Source organism: Myripristis murdjan, chromosome 23, assembly GCF_902150065.1.
Source record: "Myripristis murdjan chromosome 23, fMyrMur1.1, whole genome shotgun sequence".
In the NCBI taxonomy this organism is placed as follows: domain Eukaryota; kingdom Metazoa; phylum Chordata; class Actinopteri; order Holocentriformes; family Holocentridae; genus Myripristis; species Myripristis murdjan.
In genome coordinates, this window is record NC_044002.1 from 23,719,483 (window position 1) to 23,736,987 (window position 17,505).

The 17,505-nt window shown below is 42.2% G+C and overlaps 1 protein-coding gene across 1 annotated transcript in view; it reads left to right on the forward strand.

Annotated features, from left to right (window-relative positions):
* Nucleotides 1-13,908, forward strand: part of LOC115354867 (NACHT, LRR and PYD domains-containing protein 12-like) — a 50,605-nt gene extending 36,697 nt beyond the window's left edge. Inside the window, exons 9-11 of the mRNA XM_030045360.1 lie at nt 11,796-11,969; nt 12,146-12,192; nt 13,132-13,908. Of these exons, the coding sequence (XP_029901220.1) occupies nt 11,796-11,969; nt 12,146-12,192; nt 13,132-13,745 (835 nt within the window). The 3' untranslated portion in view covers nt 13,746-13,908. The remainder of the gene's footprint in view (nt 1-11,795; nt 11,970-12,145; nt 12,193-13,131) is intronic.
* Nucleotides 13,909-17,505: the final 3,597 nt, after the last annotated feature.

Below are 17,505 nucleotides of genomic sequence, written 5' to 3' on the forward strand. Positions count from 1 at the left end.
TCATCAAATAAATATGTCCTTCGTGAGTCTCTTTGATATGTCTCGCTACCCCACTCACATACACTATTTCACACACACACATTTCCATTAAACTAAACAGTCTGCTTACCTGTCAATCATACATCACAGAAGACGCACACATTGAAGCCTGGTTGATAACTGCATGCGGAACTCTTCTGACGATTACAGCCGAATGTAGCCGAGCACGGCGTCTGGACGGACTGTAATTCTTGTCTTAGCGTGCCCTCTTGTGATAAGAACTGGTATCACCACAACAGACAGTTCTCCCTTTACCACAATGCAAGGTAAGTCCCACAATAACAGGTATTTCTTATTATGAATCAAAAATAAAAATAAAAATAAAAAATAAATGGGGGCTCCGGCTGTCAGTTGGACACAGACGGAGGAAGTTACCTCTGAAACTGTCAAGGTAAATAAACACCCCTTAAATGAAACAAAACGTCTGTTAGTTAAAAGGAAGACATGATGAATGTATGTGTGTATTTCAATGTGACGTGCATACCGGGGGCAGTCGCGCTGGAGCGCGTTTGGGCTTGATAATGTGAGTGCAGGCCAGCAGGGGACTGGGGAGGGGGGAGAGAGGGCGGGACACAGCCACAAAGTTAGTTTTCAAATTGATAACCCATCATAACCCTTGCTTTCAATATTAAAAAATGCCCCAAAAAATCCCAAAAGAATTATATAGATAAATAAAAGGTTGTTATGCTACCTGACTATTACTGAAGGATATTAGAACACATCTCAAAAATGTTCATAATTTTTTTATTATTATTTTAATATTATCAACTATAATAACATCTATTTTGTATATATTTACAGGGCTGCCAGTAGAGGGAGCTCACGCTCTTTGGATGTAAATGTAAATACAGTCACTGCCAAGTCCAGTATTTTGGGTATTGATGGAGGCAAACAGAGTTAAGACTGGAGATCAGTAGAGTGGGTGAAGACTGGAGATAAGTATCACATTCTAGCATATTTATTTATTTATTCATTTATTTATTTATTCATTTATTTATTCATTTAACTACCGTAAATCAGTCACAGTCACACAAATAGGCTCCATATTATTTTTTACCTTGATGCAGAATTAGTGTTGAAAGTTGAAAGTTCATAAGCAGCCAAATGTTGCCAAAAGCAGCCCAATTTTGAAGTAGACGCCCAACGTGATTGTTCCCTGCACAACGGAATTAAAAATAGCCCAATCTGACAATCCTGGCAGGAGGAGAATTGAACTCCGTTCTCCAGCATGAGAGGCTGGAGAGGTTACCGCTGCGCTACTGGAGCTCATGGGGGCGGAGCCCGAAATTACTGTCTATGAAGCAGACAGGAGCAATAACACTGGTGCTGGTGACAAGATCGCCGAAAATCACGGGTCAAACTACCGCATCGTTCTCCGCGATAGTACGTCCGAGCAGAAAATGGATTGCACCACGAGAAAGGTAAGGCTTTGAGCTTTTAAACCATGGTTTAATTATTTTCCAACTCCCGAAAATGCCCGATTTATGGCGAGTAGAATACGTGTGTGTTTATGCTTTTCTGCCGCGACTTTGCTTTGCCGATATAATGGGACTGAATGGGGGAGAGAGCTGGGACTCCCGCCTCGTTAAGAGTCGAAATGAAAAAAGTTGAGGCTATTTTGCTTTTGTCTTTACATTTTTCAAAGCACAACTATTTTTCCTACAATTTGATCCCAAATTTATGCATGTTGAGTGAAAATTGTGGCCAGCACAGCAAGTTTAAGACAAAGGTTTCAGGCGAATTTTCATGGCTGCCTCGCTCTAGGTGCTCAGGCACGTCGCTCTACTTTCCTACGTACCACTTTGAGCCTTGGCCATTAGTTTTATTTCGTCGACTTCAAACTGGAATTGCGAAAAAACGGAACGTCGGATCGATTTGAAAATTCGCAAGCAGCTTCTTCTCCACAAGACGCACATTTTTCTAATTTGGTGTGTGGACCTAGGTCCAAAGCTCTGGGCGGTAGAGCCTTCGAAAGTTTTGCCCATTCATTTCCTATGGGCGAAATTTTCGGGAAAATGGGAATTGCGCAAATTCCGTACGTCGGATTCCTTATAAAAGTAATAGCACACTTCTCCCAATGGGGCCGCACATTTTCCCAATTCATTGTGTGGGCCTAAAATCAAAGCTGTAGGAGGAGTAGCGCGCCAAAATATTTGCAGAATAATAATAATAATAAAAAGAACTAGAGGATAGAAAGTTTCTGAAGAAACTTTAATGTGCTTGCCTTGCGCATGTCGGGTTACACGCAACATCACCAGAGCCCGTCTACTGTATTAGAGTTTCTCTGATATCACGTGCCTCAGCTTCAAAACAAACTGCTGCGTGCTGCGCTCTCTCTCTCTCTCTCTCTCTCTCTCTGTCTCTCCTCGCCGCTCTACACACATCCGTGATACTCAAAGACACGCGGTGGTTATGTCATGCACAAGCACATGCACGGTCGGGCACGCGAACGTGGATACGACGTAAATCATGGAGTCCTCCTCCCTCCGCAAAATCGTTTAATGCAAACGGCGGCATTGCGCAATCAATAATCAACCGATAATAATAATCAACCAGATCCGGCAGACCAAACCAGAGGGCTGTACTACGAAGGAGGCTCAATATAGCCAGGATTTGTGTTCACTATCAGGCTCAACAAAACCTAAAGCTCCAGTCAAAGTTAAGTGGTATCACGACGGCGGTTATCATCAAGGTTTGTTAAGCCCGGCTGTCAGCTTTGTGCTCTGTGCGCATTCACAGAAAAGGGGGCGTTTTGGCCTCATATGATTCTACTTCCGTGAAAAATGGACCGTTCACGGGCTGCATAGTTCACGCAAGAGGAGCAGCTTGTCCTATGAAAGCTATGAGCTATGAAAATTTCAAAAATAAAATTAATGCTAAGAGCAACACTGTGGCCGCAAATAAGGCGAGAGAGGAGAGCTGGCGATTAATTTCAAAGGAAGCACAAAGGTTGGGGATTCTGTCACTGTTATAGCCATTTGAAACAATTGCTGCAATATTCATTCAGTATTATGAATTTTAGTTTAGAAATATGTAACTTCAGTAGCCTTATGGGAGTGTTGCCTAGGAATTGGAGGTAAAGCCTGAGGTTAAGTCAGGTGACTGAAGGTGTGTGTGGGTGAGTCTAGCAGTGTCGGACGGAGCAGGCGGTGGTTACCATGGTTACATGACAATTTTGACCACTATTTACGCTGCTTAGAGCCACTTGTCAGTATTTTCAGATAATTGTTCGTTACATTTGAAGTTTAACTTGAATTATGGAGCCATTCCGGTTGATGTTTGTTTGCTCCTTTTTTGTTAAATCTTTCTTTCTAAATCGAAATAAGTGGCGTTTGGAGTGCGTTTGAATCACCACTGGCTGCTCCCGTCCAATCATCATGCCGTGACAGTCACCGTTATAAGGGGTTTCCTTTAACAAAAAAAAAAAAAAAGTAGCCTACTATAACAAACGTGAAGTCTGTGCACCACTAATAGTGTACCTGCATTGTGCATATGTGCCACCAAACACCGGACAAAAATTATTTTTCGTGATTTCACCTGGGTGAGATAGCGCCGCTTTTATAGCCGGACGGGGTTAAACTTAGCTCATAACCTGGTCGGGACCAGGTTATGAGTTAAGCATAAGTTACCATGATGATCTAGCCGGGTTAAAAGAGAGCCACCTTCATGATACAGGAAAGCCTGGCTTTAGACTCAACATACCTCGCTAACCCACTGAACCTGCTTCGTAGTACAGCCCTCGGGTGGCCACACACAGCGTGAGGTGCTGGCCAACACCGAGCCGGCACCGCGCACACAGACTGTCATATAGTGTAGCACACTTGCAAAGGACGACGCTTACAAGGGCGTTGTGGTCGAGACGAGTTTACTCTCCATCTGTCAATCATACATAACCAGACACACACATTGCAGCCTGGTTCGTAACGGCATGTGCAGCTCTTCTGATGATTACAGCCGAATGTCAAGAGCACGAACACAACAGGGGATCAACATAAAAACAAAGGCGACCGTCATGTGCACTGTGCTACGACATCAAGTAAAGGGGGCAGACTATATTAGTTACATTTTGCACTCCATAATAATAAACATCACCCACCGTCTGTTGACGTTAGCTCCGGGTCGCGGGAGCAAGCTAAGGGTAATTAGCGCTTAGCGAGCGAGCTAGCCATAACAGTTAGCTTACTCACGTCATCAAATAAATAATATATGTCCTTCGTGAGTCTCTTTGATATGTCTCGCTACCCCACTCACATACACTATTTCACACACGCACATTTCCATTAAACTAAACAGTCTGCTTACCTGTCAATCATACATCACAGAAGACGCACACATTGCAGCCTGGTTCATAACTGAATGCTGAACTCTTCTGACGATTACAGCCGAATGTAGCCGAGCACGGCGTCTGGACGGACTGTAATTCTTGTCTTAGCGTGCCCTCTTGTGATAAGAAGTGGTATCACCACAATAGACAGTTCTCCCTTTATCACAATGCACAAGGTAAGTCCCACAATAACATGTATTTCTTATTATGAATCAAAAATAAAAATAAAAATATAAAATAAATGGGGGCTCCGGCTGTCAGTTGGACACAGACGGAGGAAGTTACCTCTGAAACTGTCAAGGTAAATAAACACCCCTTAAATGAAACAAAACGTCTGTTAGTTAAAAGGAAGACATGATGAATGTATGTGTGTATTTCAATGTGACGTGCATAACGGGGGCAGTCGCGCTGGAGCGCGTTTGGGCTTGATAATGTGAGTGCAGGCCAGCAGGGGACTGAGGAGGGGGGAGAGAGGGCGGGACACAGCCACGAAAATGTAGTTTTCAAATTGATTCGTAAATAACTTCAAATATACAATTAACCTTGCTCTTGTGTTGATTTCATGGTAACACCCCCGGTGTTAGGCTCAGTTTTGACCCGTGTTTTAAATCAGCCATAAAATACCAACAAAAAACAATTATTTTTCATCCAATGTGTTTCTTATCTCTTGGTTACCTTGTTAGGCTTCCTTATCCATCCCTTATCTTAAAAAAAATCCCCAAAAAATCCCAAGAGAATTATATAGATAAATAAAAGGTTGTTATGCTACCTGACTATTACTGAGGGATATTAGAACACATCTCAAAAATGTTCATAATTTTTTATTATTATTTTAATATTATTAACTATAATAACATCTATTTTGTATATATTTATAGGGCTGCCAGTAGAGGGAGCTCACGCTCTTTGGATGTAAATGTAGATACAGTCACAAACAGAGTTAAGACTGGAGATCAGTAGAGTGGGTGAAGACTGGAGATAAGTATCACATTCCAGCAGATTTATTTATTTATTCATTTATTCATTCATTTAACTACCATAAATCAGTCACAGTCACACAAATAGGCTCCATATTATTTCTTACCTTGATGCAGAATTAGTGTTGAAAGTTGAAAGTTGATAAGCAGCCAAATGTTGCCAAAAGCAGCCCAATTTTGAAGTAGACGCCCAACGTGATTGTTCCCTGCCCAACGGAATTAAAAATAGCCCAATCTGACAATCCTGGCAGGAGGAGAATTGAACTCCGCTCTCCACCTTGAGAGGCGAGGAGGTTACCGCTACGCTACTGGAGCTCATGGGGGCGGAGCCCGAAATTAGAATCTATGAAGCAGACAGTTCCACTGACACTGGAGCTGGGGGATAAGATCGCCAAAAACTACTGGTCAAACTATCGCATTTTTCTCCGCGATGGTAAGTCCGAGCAGAAAATGGATTGCACCACGAGAATCGTAAGGCTTTGAGCTTTTAAACCATGTTTAAATTATTTTCCAACTCCCGAAAATGCCCGATTTATGGCGAGTTGGAAACGTGTGTGTTTCTGCTTTCCTCCCGCGACTCTGCTTTGCCGATATAATGGGACTGAATGGGGGAGAGAGCTGGGACTCCCGCCTCGTTAAGAGTCGAAATGAAAAAAGTTGAAGCTATTTTGCTTTTGTCTTTACATTTTTCAAAGCACAACTATTTTTCCTACAATTTGATCCCAAATTTGTGCATCTGCACTGAAAATTGTGGCCAGCAGAGCAAGTTTAAGACAAAATTTTCAGGCGATTTTTCAGGGCTGCCTCCCTCTAACTCTCAGGAATTCCAGCTATGCCGCTCTAGCTCAGCCTACGTACCTCTCCCATTCGTTTGTATTGAGTCTGGAATTTCGACTTCAAAGTGGAATTTAGGAAAAACGGAATGTCGGATCGGTTTGAAAATTCACAGGTAGCTTCCTCTCCCAAAGACGCAAATTTTTCTAATTTGGTGTGTGGACCTAGGTCCAAAGCTCTGCTCTGTGGAGCCTCGGGAAGTTTTGCCCATTCATTCGAATGGGCCAAATTTGCCACAAAAATTGGAATTTTGGGAATTCCAGATGTTGGATTCCTTATAAAAGTAATAGCACACTTCTCCCAATGGGGCCGCACATTTTCCCAATTCATTGTGTGGGCCTAAAATGAAAGCTGTAGGAGGAGTAGCGCGCCGAAGAAATTTGCAGAAAAATAATAATAATAATAAAAATAATAATTTAGAATAGTAAGATGTGCTGCCTCTCCAAGGCAAGCACATAATAAATATGAGCAACAATAAGATGTGTTGCCTTTCCAAGGCAAGCACATAATAATAAGAATAAATATGCACAACAATAAGATGTGTTGCCTTTCCAAGGCAAGCACATAATAATAAAAGCTGAGGCGGATCTACGGGTGGGCCTGGATGGGCGTAGGCCCACCCAGATTGACAGCTTGCCCACCCTATCAGATTCAAGACCAAAAAATAACTAACTAAATAAATAAATGTTTTAATGTCCTTTTTCCAACGTGTATTTTATGCTCGTTTACAACCTCTCGGCTCGTTTACCGAGAGGTTTTTTTTTCTTTCATCATATCATTTTATACATGTCTATCTAAAAAAATAAACAAAATGAAATAACAGGCCCATCCAGAATTTTTTAGGCCCACCCATTAGCCATGTTCTGTATCCGCCACTGAATAAAAGTATACTGTTAATTTACCATACATCGGCGCTGTCACACTGTGTCCACTTTGGGTGGAGATAAAAGGCAGGTGGATCAGGAGGCAGCAGGGAGAGGTAGGCTATTTCTCCAGGGAGGCCGCCGGACACAGTGGGTTACCCGGCTGCTCATAGCCTATATGAATCCCCGCAGGCTTTCTATGTTTTTTTCGGCAGCATCTTTGTGATTTTTTGTGCATTCAGGGTGGCATATTTTAGGCAATTTCGTCGTGGCGAATGCTGAAGGAGTCGGGCTTTAATTAGCGGTTGCCCTCGTTCGCCCTGCATCCCATATGAAGCTGACAAGCCCCCAAGGTGTGTCTGAACTTCGTGCCTGAAAGTGCTTCATCTTCTGGCAGTCTGCCTCGGTTATGGCTTGGTGGTGGGAAGATTTGTCACGTCCTTCTCGGCGGAGTTTCTTTACCACACCGGCGAAAACATTGTTGCTGGTGGTGAATTCAGCGTCTTTTAACAGACACCAAGCAGCTCCTCCAACCACTCATCCAGGCTCAGGCCACCCAGCAAATCAAAATTCACTACAAAGTCTGACATTTTGTTTACAAAAGTCTAGAAACAGATGTAACCTAACGAGGAAGTTGAGCGCAGATCAGTTGGTTGCTAGGCAACGCTCTGTCCGTTTACACTGACGCAGGGATATTTTGTGCTGCGGTCTGCCCGCGAACGTAACTGCCATTTTTCAAATGGTAGTTTTGGTCCTCAAGCAGTTCAAGCCCCCCAGTTCAAGTGCAGATGGGAAACCCTTCTATACAGCAGTATGACATCCATTTATCACATTCCATAATGTGAATGGATAGTTGATATAGTCACTGAAGAATTCATAATAATAGGCCTACTGAAATTTAAAACAAATAGCCTATATCGATCAGCTGAACAAGTTGTGAGCTGAGATCAAACTTGTGTCTATATTGTGTTTTGTTCTGTCCATCAGATTCCTGTCAAGTCAAACTGGACCCAAACACAGCAAACGAAGAACTCGTCCTGTCTGAGGACAACAGGAAGGTGAGACTGGTGGAAGAGAAGAAGCAGCCATATCCTGATCACCCAGAGAGATTTGACTTCTATCGTCAGGTGCTGTGTGGAACTGGTCTGACTGGGAGGTGTTACTGGGAGGTCGAGTGGGAGGGATGGGTTAATATCGGAGTGACTTACAGAGGAATCAGCAGAAGAGGACGCAGTGATGACTGCAGGCTTGGAGGAGACGACAAATCCTGGAGTCTGATCTGTTCTTACAGACGTTTCACCGCCCAACACAAAAACAGATCAACAGACCTTCGGGTCCGTCCCTCCTCCTCCTCTGGCAGAGTAGCAGTGTATCTGGACTGGCCTGCTGGCTCTCTGTCCTTCTACAGCGTCTCCTCTGGTGCTCTGATCCACCTCCACACCTTCACCTGTACCTTCACCGAACCTCTGTACCCTGTGTTTAGGGTTGGGTTTAAGACAATTGCTGAATTTCCCCGCAGCTCTCCACTCAGTCCCTCAGTGTCTCTGTGTCTGATGGAGTAACGAAACACTCACACTGCTGCCCAGAGACAGCTGCTGAAATGATGTACAGGATCTCTTCTCACACACACACACACACACACATACACACACGTACATTAAAGTGTGTATTATTCTTCTTAAATTCCCTGTGTCAGACAGCTGAACATGATTAAGCCAGTTTTATAACTTTATTAACAGTGTATTATATGTATTTCCTTTTATTTCTGTTTATTATGTGTATTTCCTGTCATTATAATGTATGAGGTGTATCCTATTTGTTGTTGATGTATTTTAAAGTATATCTCGGCGGCATTGTAAAAGAGGGAAACCTCAATTGTCTTCTGAGAATAAATAAAGGTTTCAATCAATCAGTCAATTTTAACATCACATGTACAACAACATGGATATTTGATCTACAGACTTTGAACCAGACAGAATCTACTTACTGAGGATTCATTCACTTTTCTAAAATTAAAGTTTCATTTAAATGTATACTATTTGAGATGATTTTTAATCATTACTTATTGTTACTCTTTTGTAATAAATAAATAAATAAATAAACAAAAGATATGTATATATGTGTAAAAATATGTACATCTGAAGTTTGCTTGTGTTAACCTTTGTTAACAGTTCAGATTATATTTTGAAAATCCAGGAAGTCCATACTGTAAATGCTGTGTGCAGAAATTAAATCAACTTATTTAGAGACATTTTGTATGAAAATCAAAATGCTGTGGAAGAGAATACAATTCAAAAATCAAATCTTCAATAAATGTGTGCATATAGATTTATTTTTTGTTTGTTTTAGTCGCCCTGCAGCCTTCCAAGTGGGGTATTTATTTGTGTGTTTGTGGTGGGAAGTTGTGACTTTCTTTGACTTTGGTGTCAGCTGCTAAACAAAAATCAACATTCTTCATTTGCTGATTGTGTCTGGCGAGAGATAAACCAGAGGGAAAAAATAACAAATTGAAAACATAACATACAATGCACGCCTGGCACTGAGTCCAGTCACTTTTGTTTTGCCTTTGCTCTGGTTTTCAACAGTCTAGAAACAGGCGGTCAAAGGCTTGTAAAGCAGCACGTCACCACATCAGCAGTCAGTGCAGGAGCCCCGCTTCCTGCATTTCTCCTGCATTCATTCAGCAGTCAGCTCTCTCTGGGAAACTGCACAGGAGAAATAAATGTGCCAGTTGTAAATCAAACTCTGATGTGTCTCATCCGGCTGCATCATGTGACAGCTGCTCAAAGAGCAATGCAGCACCACTCTTCAGGTTTTCCACAGGGGGTCTCCAACTTCTTCAGGCCCTGGACCTCCAAGTCCACTTTCAGCCGCAGAGCCCCATTTGAAATAATGTCACCCTTTAAGCAAGGGCGTGTCCACACCTTTTTGATTGGGGTGGCCCTATCATCTGTCACAGCTTTTTCACACCAGTATTGTTAAAAATTGGGCTTTACCCTGAGTGACAGCATAAGCCACTGTAGCAAAAGTGAAATATCACGATCCAAATCAAAGCAAATAATGTGTTAAAGAAGGTAAATGCATACACATCCTGATGAGTATGTGAATTTGAGGGTCCTTCATAATAGCATAATTTGGATTTTGAGGTAATATTACTTATTTTTTTGCATTTTTTTCCTGAACAATTCTTTGAGTAAATTAGTTTGTGTCTTTTAAAAAATATTTTAATAATATTGCTTATTAATATTTCATCTTGCTTAATACATGATTTTTTTTCTATATATATTTAATGCAATGTATTTCTTTCTTTCTTTCTTTCTTTCTTTCTTTCTTTCTTTCTTTCTTTATTTGTGCGATTTATACTTTATTTTGATCAATAATATTATAGAGATCACTGGTGGTAATTTAATTTTTGCTTTATTTTGATAATCAATCATTTCCATAGTAAACCCGTGAGTGTACACGGTTAGGAGTGTAATAATCACAGTTATCATGAAGTACCATGTAGTAAAACTGGATACTACATTAAAACATGTTTTTTCATGTTGACTTGTTGTCAGTGGCGGTTCTGCCCATGTTGCCGCCCTGGGCGAAATTACTGCCTTGCGCCCTTCTGTTCTAGCTGCGCGTGCGGAGCAAGAACTTCCAAACAATAACGGCCGCTACCGGTGCCCCTCTGGCGGCTACACGCGCCCCTCCCAGAGCAGGGGCGCCAACACCTGCACAAATACCTTTTTTGGAAAAATACTTTTTATATGGACAAAATCTTGTTTGCATAAAAAAAAAAGCCACCGGTCAGCATCAGGCGGGCCGGCCGCGGCACCGGCTTGATGCTTACAGGTGCCGCGCCCACCCGGTCAGGTCTGCCGGATCTGACAGGTGAGCAGCACACACATACTGCCATCCTCTCATTATAATCAACTTTTGTTCATATGCGGCTGCAGCAGCACAACGGACAGTGACACAGACAACATGGTTGATTATTGACTGCGCAATGCGGCCATTCGCCGGTAATCGCGATTCGCGGCATCAGGCGAGCCTACCTACTGGTTTATATGCAAGCACAATACATGTGTGTTTGCTTAGACCCCAATATTAGACGAGGGCGTTTTTTCAGGGCATTTTCAGTGGAAAAAATATTGTCTTATATTCAGATGAATACGGTAATAGAAAACTGCTTTGCAGCGAGGATGATTTTTTTTTTTTTTTTTTTTTTTTTTTTTTTGCGCTCATGCCGCCCCCCACGTGACATGAAAATATGCCGCCCCGGGCGGCTGCCCGCTTCGCCCGTGCCTAAAACCGCTACTGCTTGTTGTTGTGTGTCAGTAGCAGCTCATGTATGTGCAGCAGTGTTTCCCTGCGTGGCCGCTCAGCCGGACAAACAGCAGCGCGTTCACAGCGGAGGAACACTGCAGTGTCAACATTTGGCCACCAGGTGTCACTGTTGTATGTCCTCTGTGATGCGTCCCAATCGGGAAATCACCACTAGTGGAAACAGACACATCGAAGCCACAGAGAAATAAACTGGATAAAAATGCAGCAGCAACAACAACAACAACAACAACAACAACAACAACAACAACAACAACAACAACAACAACAACCACTGGAAAAGAGCCTTAACGACCCACCCCTTCTCTCTCTCTCTCTCTCTCTCTCTCTCTCTCTCTCTCTCTCTCTCTCTCTCTCTCTCTCTCTCTCTCTCTCTCTCTCCGTGTGTGTGTGTGTGTGTGTGTGTGTGTGTGTGTGTGTGTCCAGGCTGTCAGGCTGTCTGCTCACACAGGAAGGCTGTGCTGCTCTGGCCTCAGCTCTGAGCTCCAACCCCTCCCATCTGAGAGAGCTGGACCTGACCTACAATCATCCAGGAGCCTCAGGAGAGAAGCTGCTCTCTGCTGGACTGGAGGATCCAACCTGGAGACTGAAGACTCTCAGGTGTGGAGAGACACACACACAATGTCTTATCTATCTATCTATCTATCTATCTATCTATATGTATGTGTATATACTGTACATATATACTGTATGTTTCCGCTAAAGTTTCTATGAGGAAAGTTATTAAATGCTCATGTTTCTATTCTAAAAATGCTTTTTGTTTATTCCTCCTCCAGTGTGGACCATGGTGGAGAGCAGAGGTTGAAACCAGGCCTGAGGAAGTGTAAGTGTGTTTTTACTCTTATTCCTAAAAACACAAAGCAGCGGACATTGGGTCACATGATGTGAGTTTTCCTCTTTATTCAGTAATGCACACATAGCTTTGCTCTATCGCGTTCTGTTTTTTGTATTTGATTTGTAAATTATCCCAATGTAACGGTGTTTTCTGTCTTGGTAGACACCTTGAGTTACTCAATTCCCATGATGCCTCTCTAGCCATTGCCATGCTTGACACAGGTGTCTGGCATTTTACAATCACGTGATGTGACTACTTGAACCCTCATGTTGTATTCACTTGTTCTGTATGCCTGAAGAAGGTCTATGACCGAAAGCTTGCCGGAAATTTAGCTATGCACAGTGTTTTAGTGTGCGGTTGCTGTTTTGTTATCTTCTTTAGTCCTTAAGTTCAGCTCCAGCACCTTTTCTAAGCGTATAGCTTACGGATGAGCGGTGGCTTTTTCTCACAATAATGCACACATTAAAATAAGACAGGGTGAAAAATGTCTGCTCCATAGTTCAACAGTTTGCTCTTTCCACTGAAGTGAATGTGCAGGATGACTTCTCTACTCAAACTGGGAACAAATGCATGAAGAGCACTAGTTTAGTTGAAGGCAACTAAAATTAAACATGAAGTATTTTTCTAATATAAACACCAACCAAATACAAGTTAGACTATTGGAGTAATACAGAATTATCTACAACTCTATAACAAAGATATTAAATATGAATCATTTTCTCTGGAAATGGAAGTGCAGATGGGAAACCCTTCTATACAGCAGTATGACATCCATTCATCACATTCCATAATGGGAAGGAATAGTTGATATAGTCACTGAAGAATTCATAGTAATAGTGAAATTTGAAAGAAAAATATCGATCAGCTGAACAAGTTGTGAGCTGAGATCAAACTTGTGTCTATATTGTGTTTTGTTCTGTCCATCAGATTCCTGTCAAGTCAAACTGGACCCAAACACAGCAAACAGACACCTCAAACTGTCTGAGGACAACAGGGAGGCGACGCAGATGAGGAAGAAGCAGCCATATCGTCGTCACCCAGAGAGATTTGAGAGATATCAACAAGTGCTGTGTGGAACTGGTCTGACTGGGAGGTGTTACTGGGAGGTCGAGTGGGAGGGATGGGTTAATATCGGAGTGACTTACAGAGGAATCAGCAGAACAGGAGACAGTGTTGACTGCTGTCTTGGAGGAAACGACAAATCCTGGACTCTAGACTGCTCTGATAGAGGTTTCACCGCCCGACACAAAAACAGATCAACAGACGTTTGTGTCCGTCCCTCCTCCTCCTCCTCCTTGTTCTCCTCCTCCTCTAACAGAGTAGCAGTGTATCTGGACTGGCCTGCTGGCTCTCTGTCCTTCTACAGCGTCTCCTCTGATGCTCTGATCCACCTCCACACCTTCACCTGCACCTTCACTGAACCTCTGTACCCTGGGTTTGGGCTTAACAATGTTTCTGTGTTTGAGAAAGTAGAGACGATTGTTGGACTTCGCTTCAGCTCTCCGCTCAGTTCCTCAGTGTCTCTGTGTCTGATGGAGTAACAAAACACTCACACTGCTGCCCAGAGAAAGCTGCTGAAATGATGTACAGGATCTCTTCACACACACACACACACACACACACACACACACACACACACACACACGTACATTAATGTGTGTATTATTCTTCTTATATTCCCTGTGTCAGACAGCTGAACATGATGTGAACATCACATGTACAACAACATGGATATTTGATCTGCAGACTTTGAACCAGACAGAATCTACTTACTGATGATTTGTTCAGTTTTCTAAAAAATAAAGTTAATTGTAAATGTATACTATTTGAGATTATTTTTAATCATTTCTTACCATCATGCTTTTGTAAAAATATACAAAAGATATGTATATATGTGTAAAAATATGTACATCTGAAGTCTGGTTGTTAACCTTGTGTTAACCAGCTTTTATTTTGAAAATCCAGGAAGTCCATAGTGGAAATGCTGTGTGCAGACATTAAATCAACTTATTTAGAGACATTTTGCATGAAACTCAAAAAGCTGAAAAACGGTGCTGGTAGAAATAAAGTAAAACCCAACTGGATCTGTTTTTGGAATCAGAGGAAAAAACTGGATTATAGAGTTTATGGTTCAGAAATTATGACCCAAAAGTCTGACTACTCTGTGTTTCTCTCTTTGTGTGTGTGTGTGTGTGTGTGTGTGTGTTAAAGCAAAAAAACAGAAACACCCTGTTTGATTTTTTTCAGAAAGTGTAGAAACAATCATTTCAAACACCAAATGGATTTTGTGACTTGATTTTGTGGAAGAGAAGAAAACGCAAAAATAAAATCTTCAGTAAATGTGAGCATATAGATTTATTTTTGTTTTTGTTTTAGTCGCCCTGCAGCCCTCTAAGTGGGGTATTTATTTGTGTGTTTGTGGTGGGAAGTTGTGACTTTCTTTGACTTTGGTGTCAGCTGCTAAACAAAAATCAACATTCTTCACTTGCTGATTGTGTCTGGGGAGAAATAAACCAGAGGGAAAAATTAGCAAATTGAAAACATAACATAAAATGCACGCCTGGCACTGAGTCCAGTCACTTTTGTTTTGTCTTTGCTCTGGTTTTCAACAGTCTAGAAACAGGCGGTCAAAGGCTTGTAAAGCAGCAAGTCACCACATCAGCAGTCAGTGCAGGAGCCCCGCTTCCTGCATTTCTCCTGCATTCATTCAGCAGCCAGCTCTCTCTGGGAAACTGCACAGGAGAAATAAATGTGCCAGTTGTAAATCAAACTCTGATGTGTCTCATTGGGCTTTACCCTCAGTGACAGTAGAAGCCATAGTAGCAAAAGTGAAATATCACGATCCAAATCAAAGCAAAGGTAAATGCATACACATCCTGATGAGTATGTGAATTTGAGGGTCTTTCATAACAGCATAATTTGGATTTTGACGTAATATTAATTATTTTTTGCATTTTTTTCCTGAACAATTTTTTTGAGTGAATTAGTTTGTATCTTTTAAAAAATATTTTAATAATATTGCTTATTAATATTTCATCTTGCTTAATACGATGTTTTTTAAATATTTAACGCAATGTATTTCTTTTTTTCTTTTTTTATTTGTGCGATTTATACTTTATTTTGATCAATAATATTATAGAGATGATTGGTGATAATTTAATTTTTGCTTTATTTTGATAATCAATCATAACCATTGTAAAACCGTGAGTGTACATGGTTAGGAGTGTAATAATCACAGTTACCATGAAGTACCATGTAGTAAAACTGTGGATACAACATTAAAACATGTTTTTTCATGTTGACTTGTTGTGTGTCAGTAGCAGCTCATGTATGTGCAGCAGTGTTTCCCTGCGTGGCCGCTCAGGCGGACAAACAGCAGCGCGTTCACAGCGGAGGAACACTGCAGTGTCAACATTTGGCCACCAGGTGTCACTGTTGTATGTCCTCTGTGATGCGTCCCAACCGGGAAATCAACACCAGTGGAGACAGACACATCGAAATAAACTGGATACAAATGTAACAACAACAACAACAACAACAACAACAACAACAATAACAACGACGACGACGACGACAATAGAAAGGAAAAGAGCCTTAACGACCCACCCCTTCTCTCTCTCTCTCTCTCTCTCTCTCTCTCTCTCTCTCTCTCCGTGTGTGTGTGTGTGTGTCTCTCTCTCTCTCTCTCTCTCTCTCTCTCTCTCTCTCTCTCTCTCTCTCTTTCTCTCTTTCACTTTCGTTTAGATGTGATCAAACTGCGCAACGCTCCGAGCCCGGCGGACTACTTTCCTCAAGCTGTGGCGGCAGATTACCGACAACATGGAAAGGTACTGTAACCAGCATTTAACATTTTACACTTTACTGTAACTGCTACTGTCGACTGGTGTGACTGTAATAAGACAATAAAATGGAGTAAAGCTGCTTTCCATTTCTGATTAGAGGTGTGATGATATGTGTGCAGCCTGCAGGCCGACTCTGTTTCCGCTCAAAACGCTAAAACTTATCAAACAGCTTTATTACACTTTTAATGTGACGTTTTCAAACGTGTTGTAACCAGAGCAGGAAGGCTGCTGCTCAGGTCACTGCAGGTGATGTGAACTTCATCATTAACCATCTGACTCCTTTGTCTCTTGATATTTGGTCTCTGGTATGGAACAAGGAAGTGTTGATAAGGAAGTTTTTCCATGGGGACTGTTTGTTCATATTTACTCAAGTCGAGACCTTTTTCCCAGTCATCAGGACTGTTTTACACTAACAGGGCTTAAATCTTCATGTTTCATGAGATCAGGCCTGCTTATGTTGATCGATTACTATACTGTGTGTGGCCCCCGGTTGATTGATTGATTGATTTGATTTATTGGTCCCCGTAGGGAGATTCGTCTTCACTGACTGTGTTTTACAGGCAGGACAACATTGCACATCACAAGGCAGACAACAGTTGTAACAACATACGACTGAACATAACAGTAGAACAGTGACAACACAATGTAGCAGACCGACAGATCAGCAGGGCCTGCTGTTCAGGGCAGGTATAGCTGCAGGGATTAGGCTTTTCCCAAGGGAGCCCTCCTGAACTTGATGGTTCTGTATCTGCGCCCTGAAGGTAGTGGGATGATGTATTGGTGCAGTGGATGAGTGATGTCTGCGGGTGATGGACTTGTTTAGTTCTGTGAGGTTGGGTGTGGGGAGACCAATGATGTTAGCAGCTGTGTTTGTGATGTGTGTGAGTTTGGCCCGGTTGGTGACAGAAAACATAGTGAAGAAACATGTGGAACAGTACAGGAGGATGGGTTGAATGATGCTCTGGTAGAATAACAACAGGAGGTGGGGTGCAACATATAGTCCTTTAAGTTTGCGGATGGCTGACAGTCTTTGTTGGCTTCTTTTTTGCATGTCCGTGGTGTGCTGATCAAAGGTGAGTTCATTGTCCAGAGTTATTCCCAAATATTTGAATGTGTTCATTGTCTCAACTGCTTGGGTATTTATGACAGTGGAGTGCAGGGGTTGAGATGGCGTAGCTTCTGGATCAGCAGGTGTTTCTGTAGGGGGTTGCTGAGCACCTACTGGTGGTTCATTAGATTTACAGCGAGTAAGCCCTGACTGCAGTCCGCAGATTGAGGAGTGGCTCAACGTGGGTGGAGCTAAACGTTTGACTGCGTCAAACGGTTGCTAACCCTAAAGGCCGGATTATGGTTCTGCGGACACTCGACGCAACGCGTACGCAGTTGCCACGCAGATGGTGTGTGCCCAACATACCTCTGCGTCAAACGCTAAGCAATTCTCCGCCACAACGCTATGGGG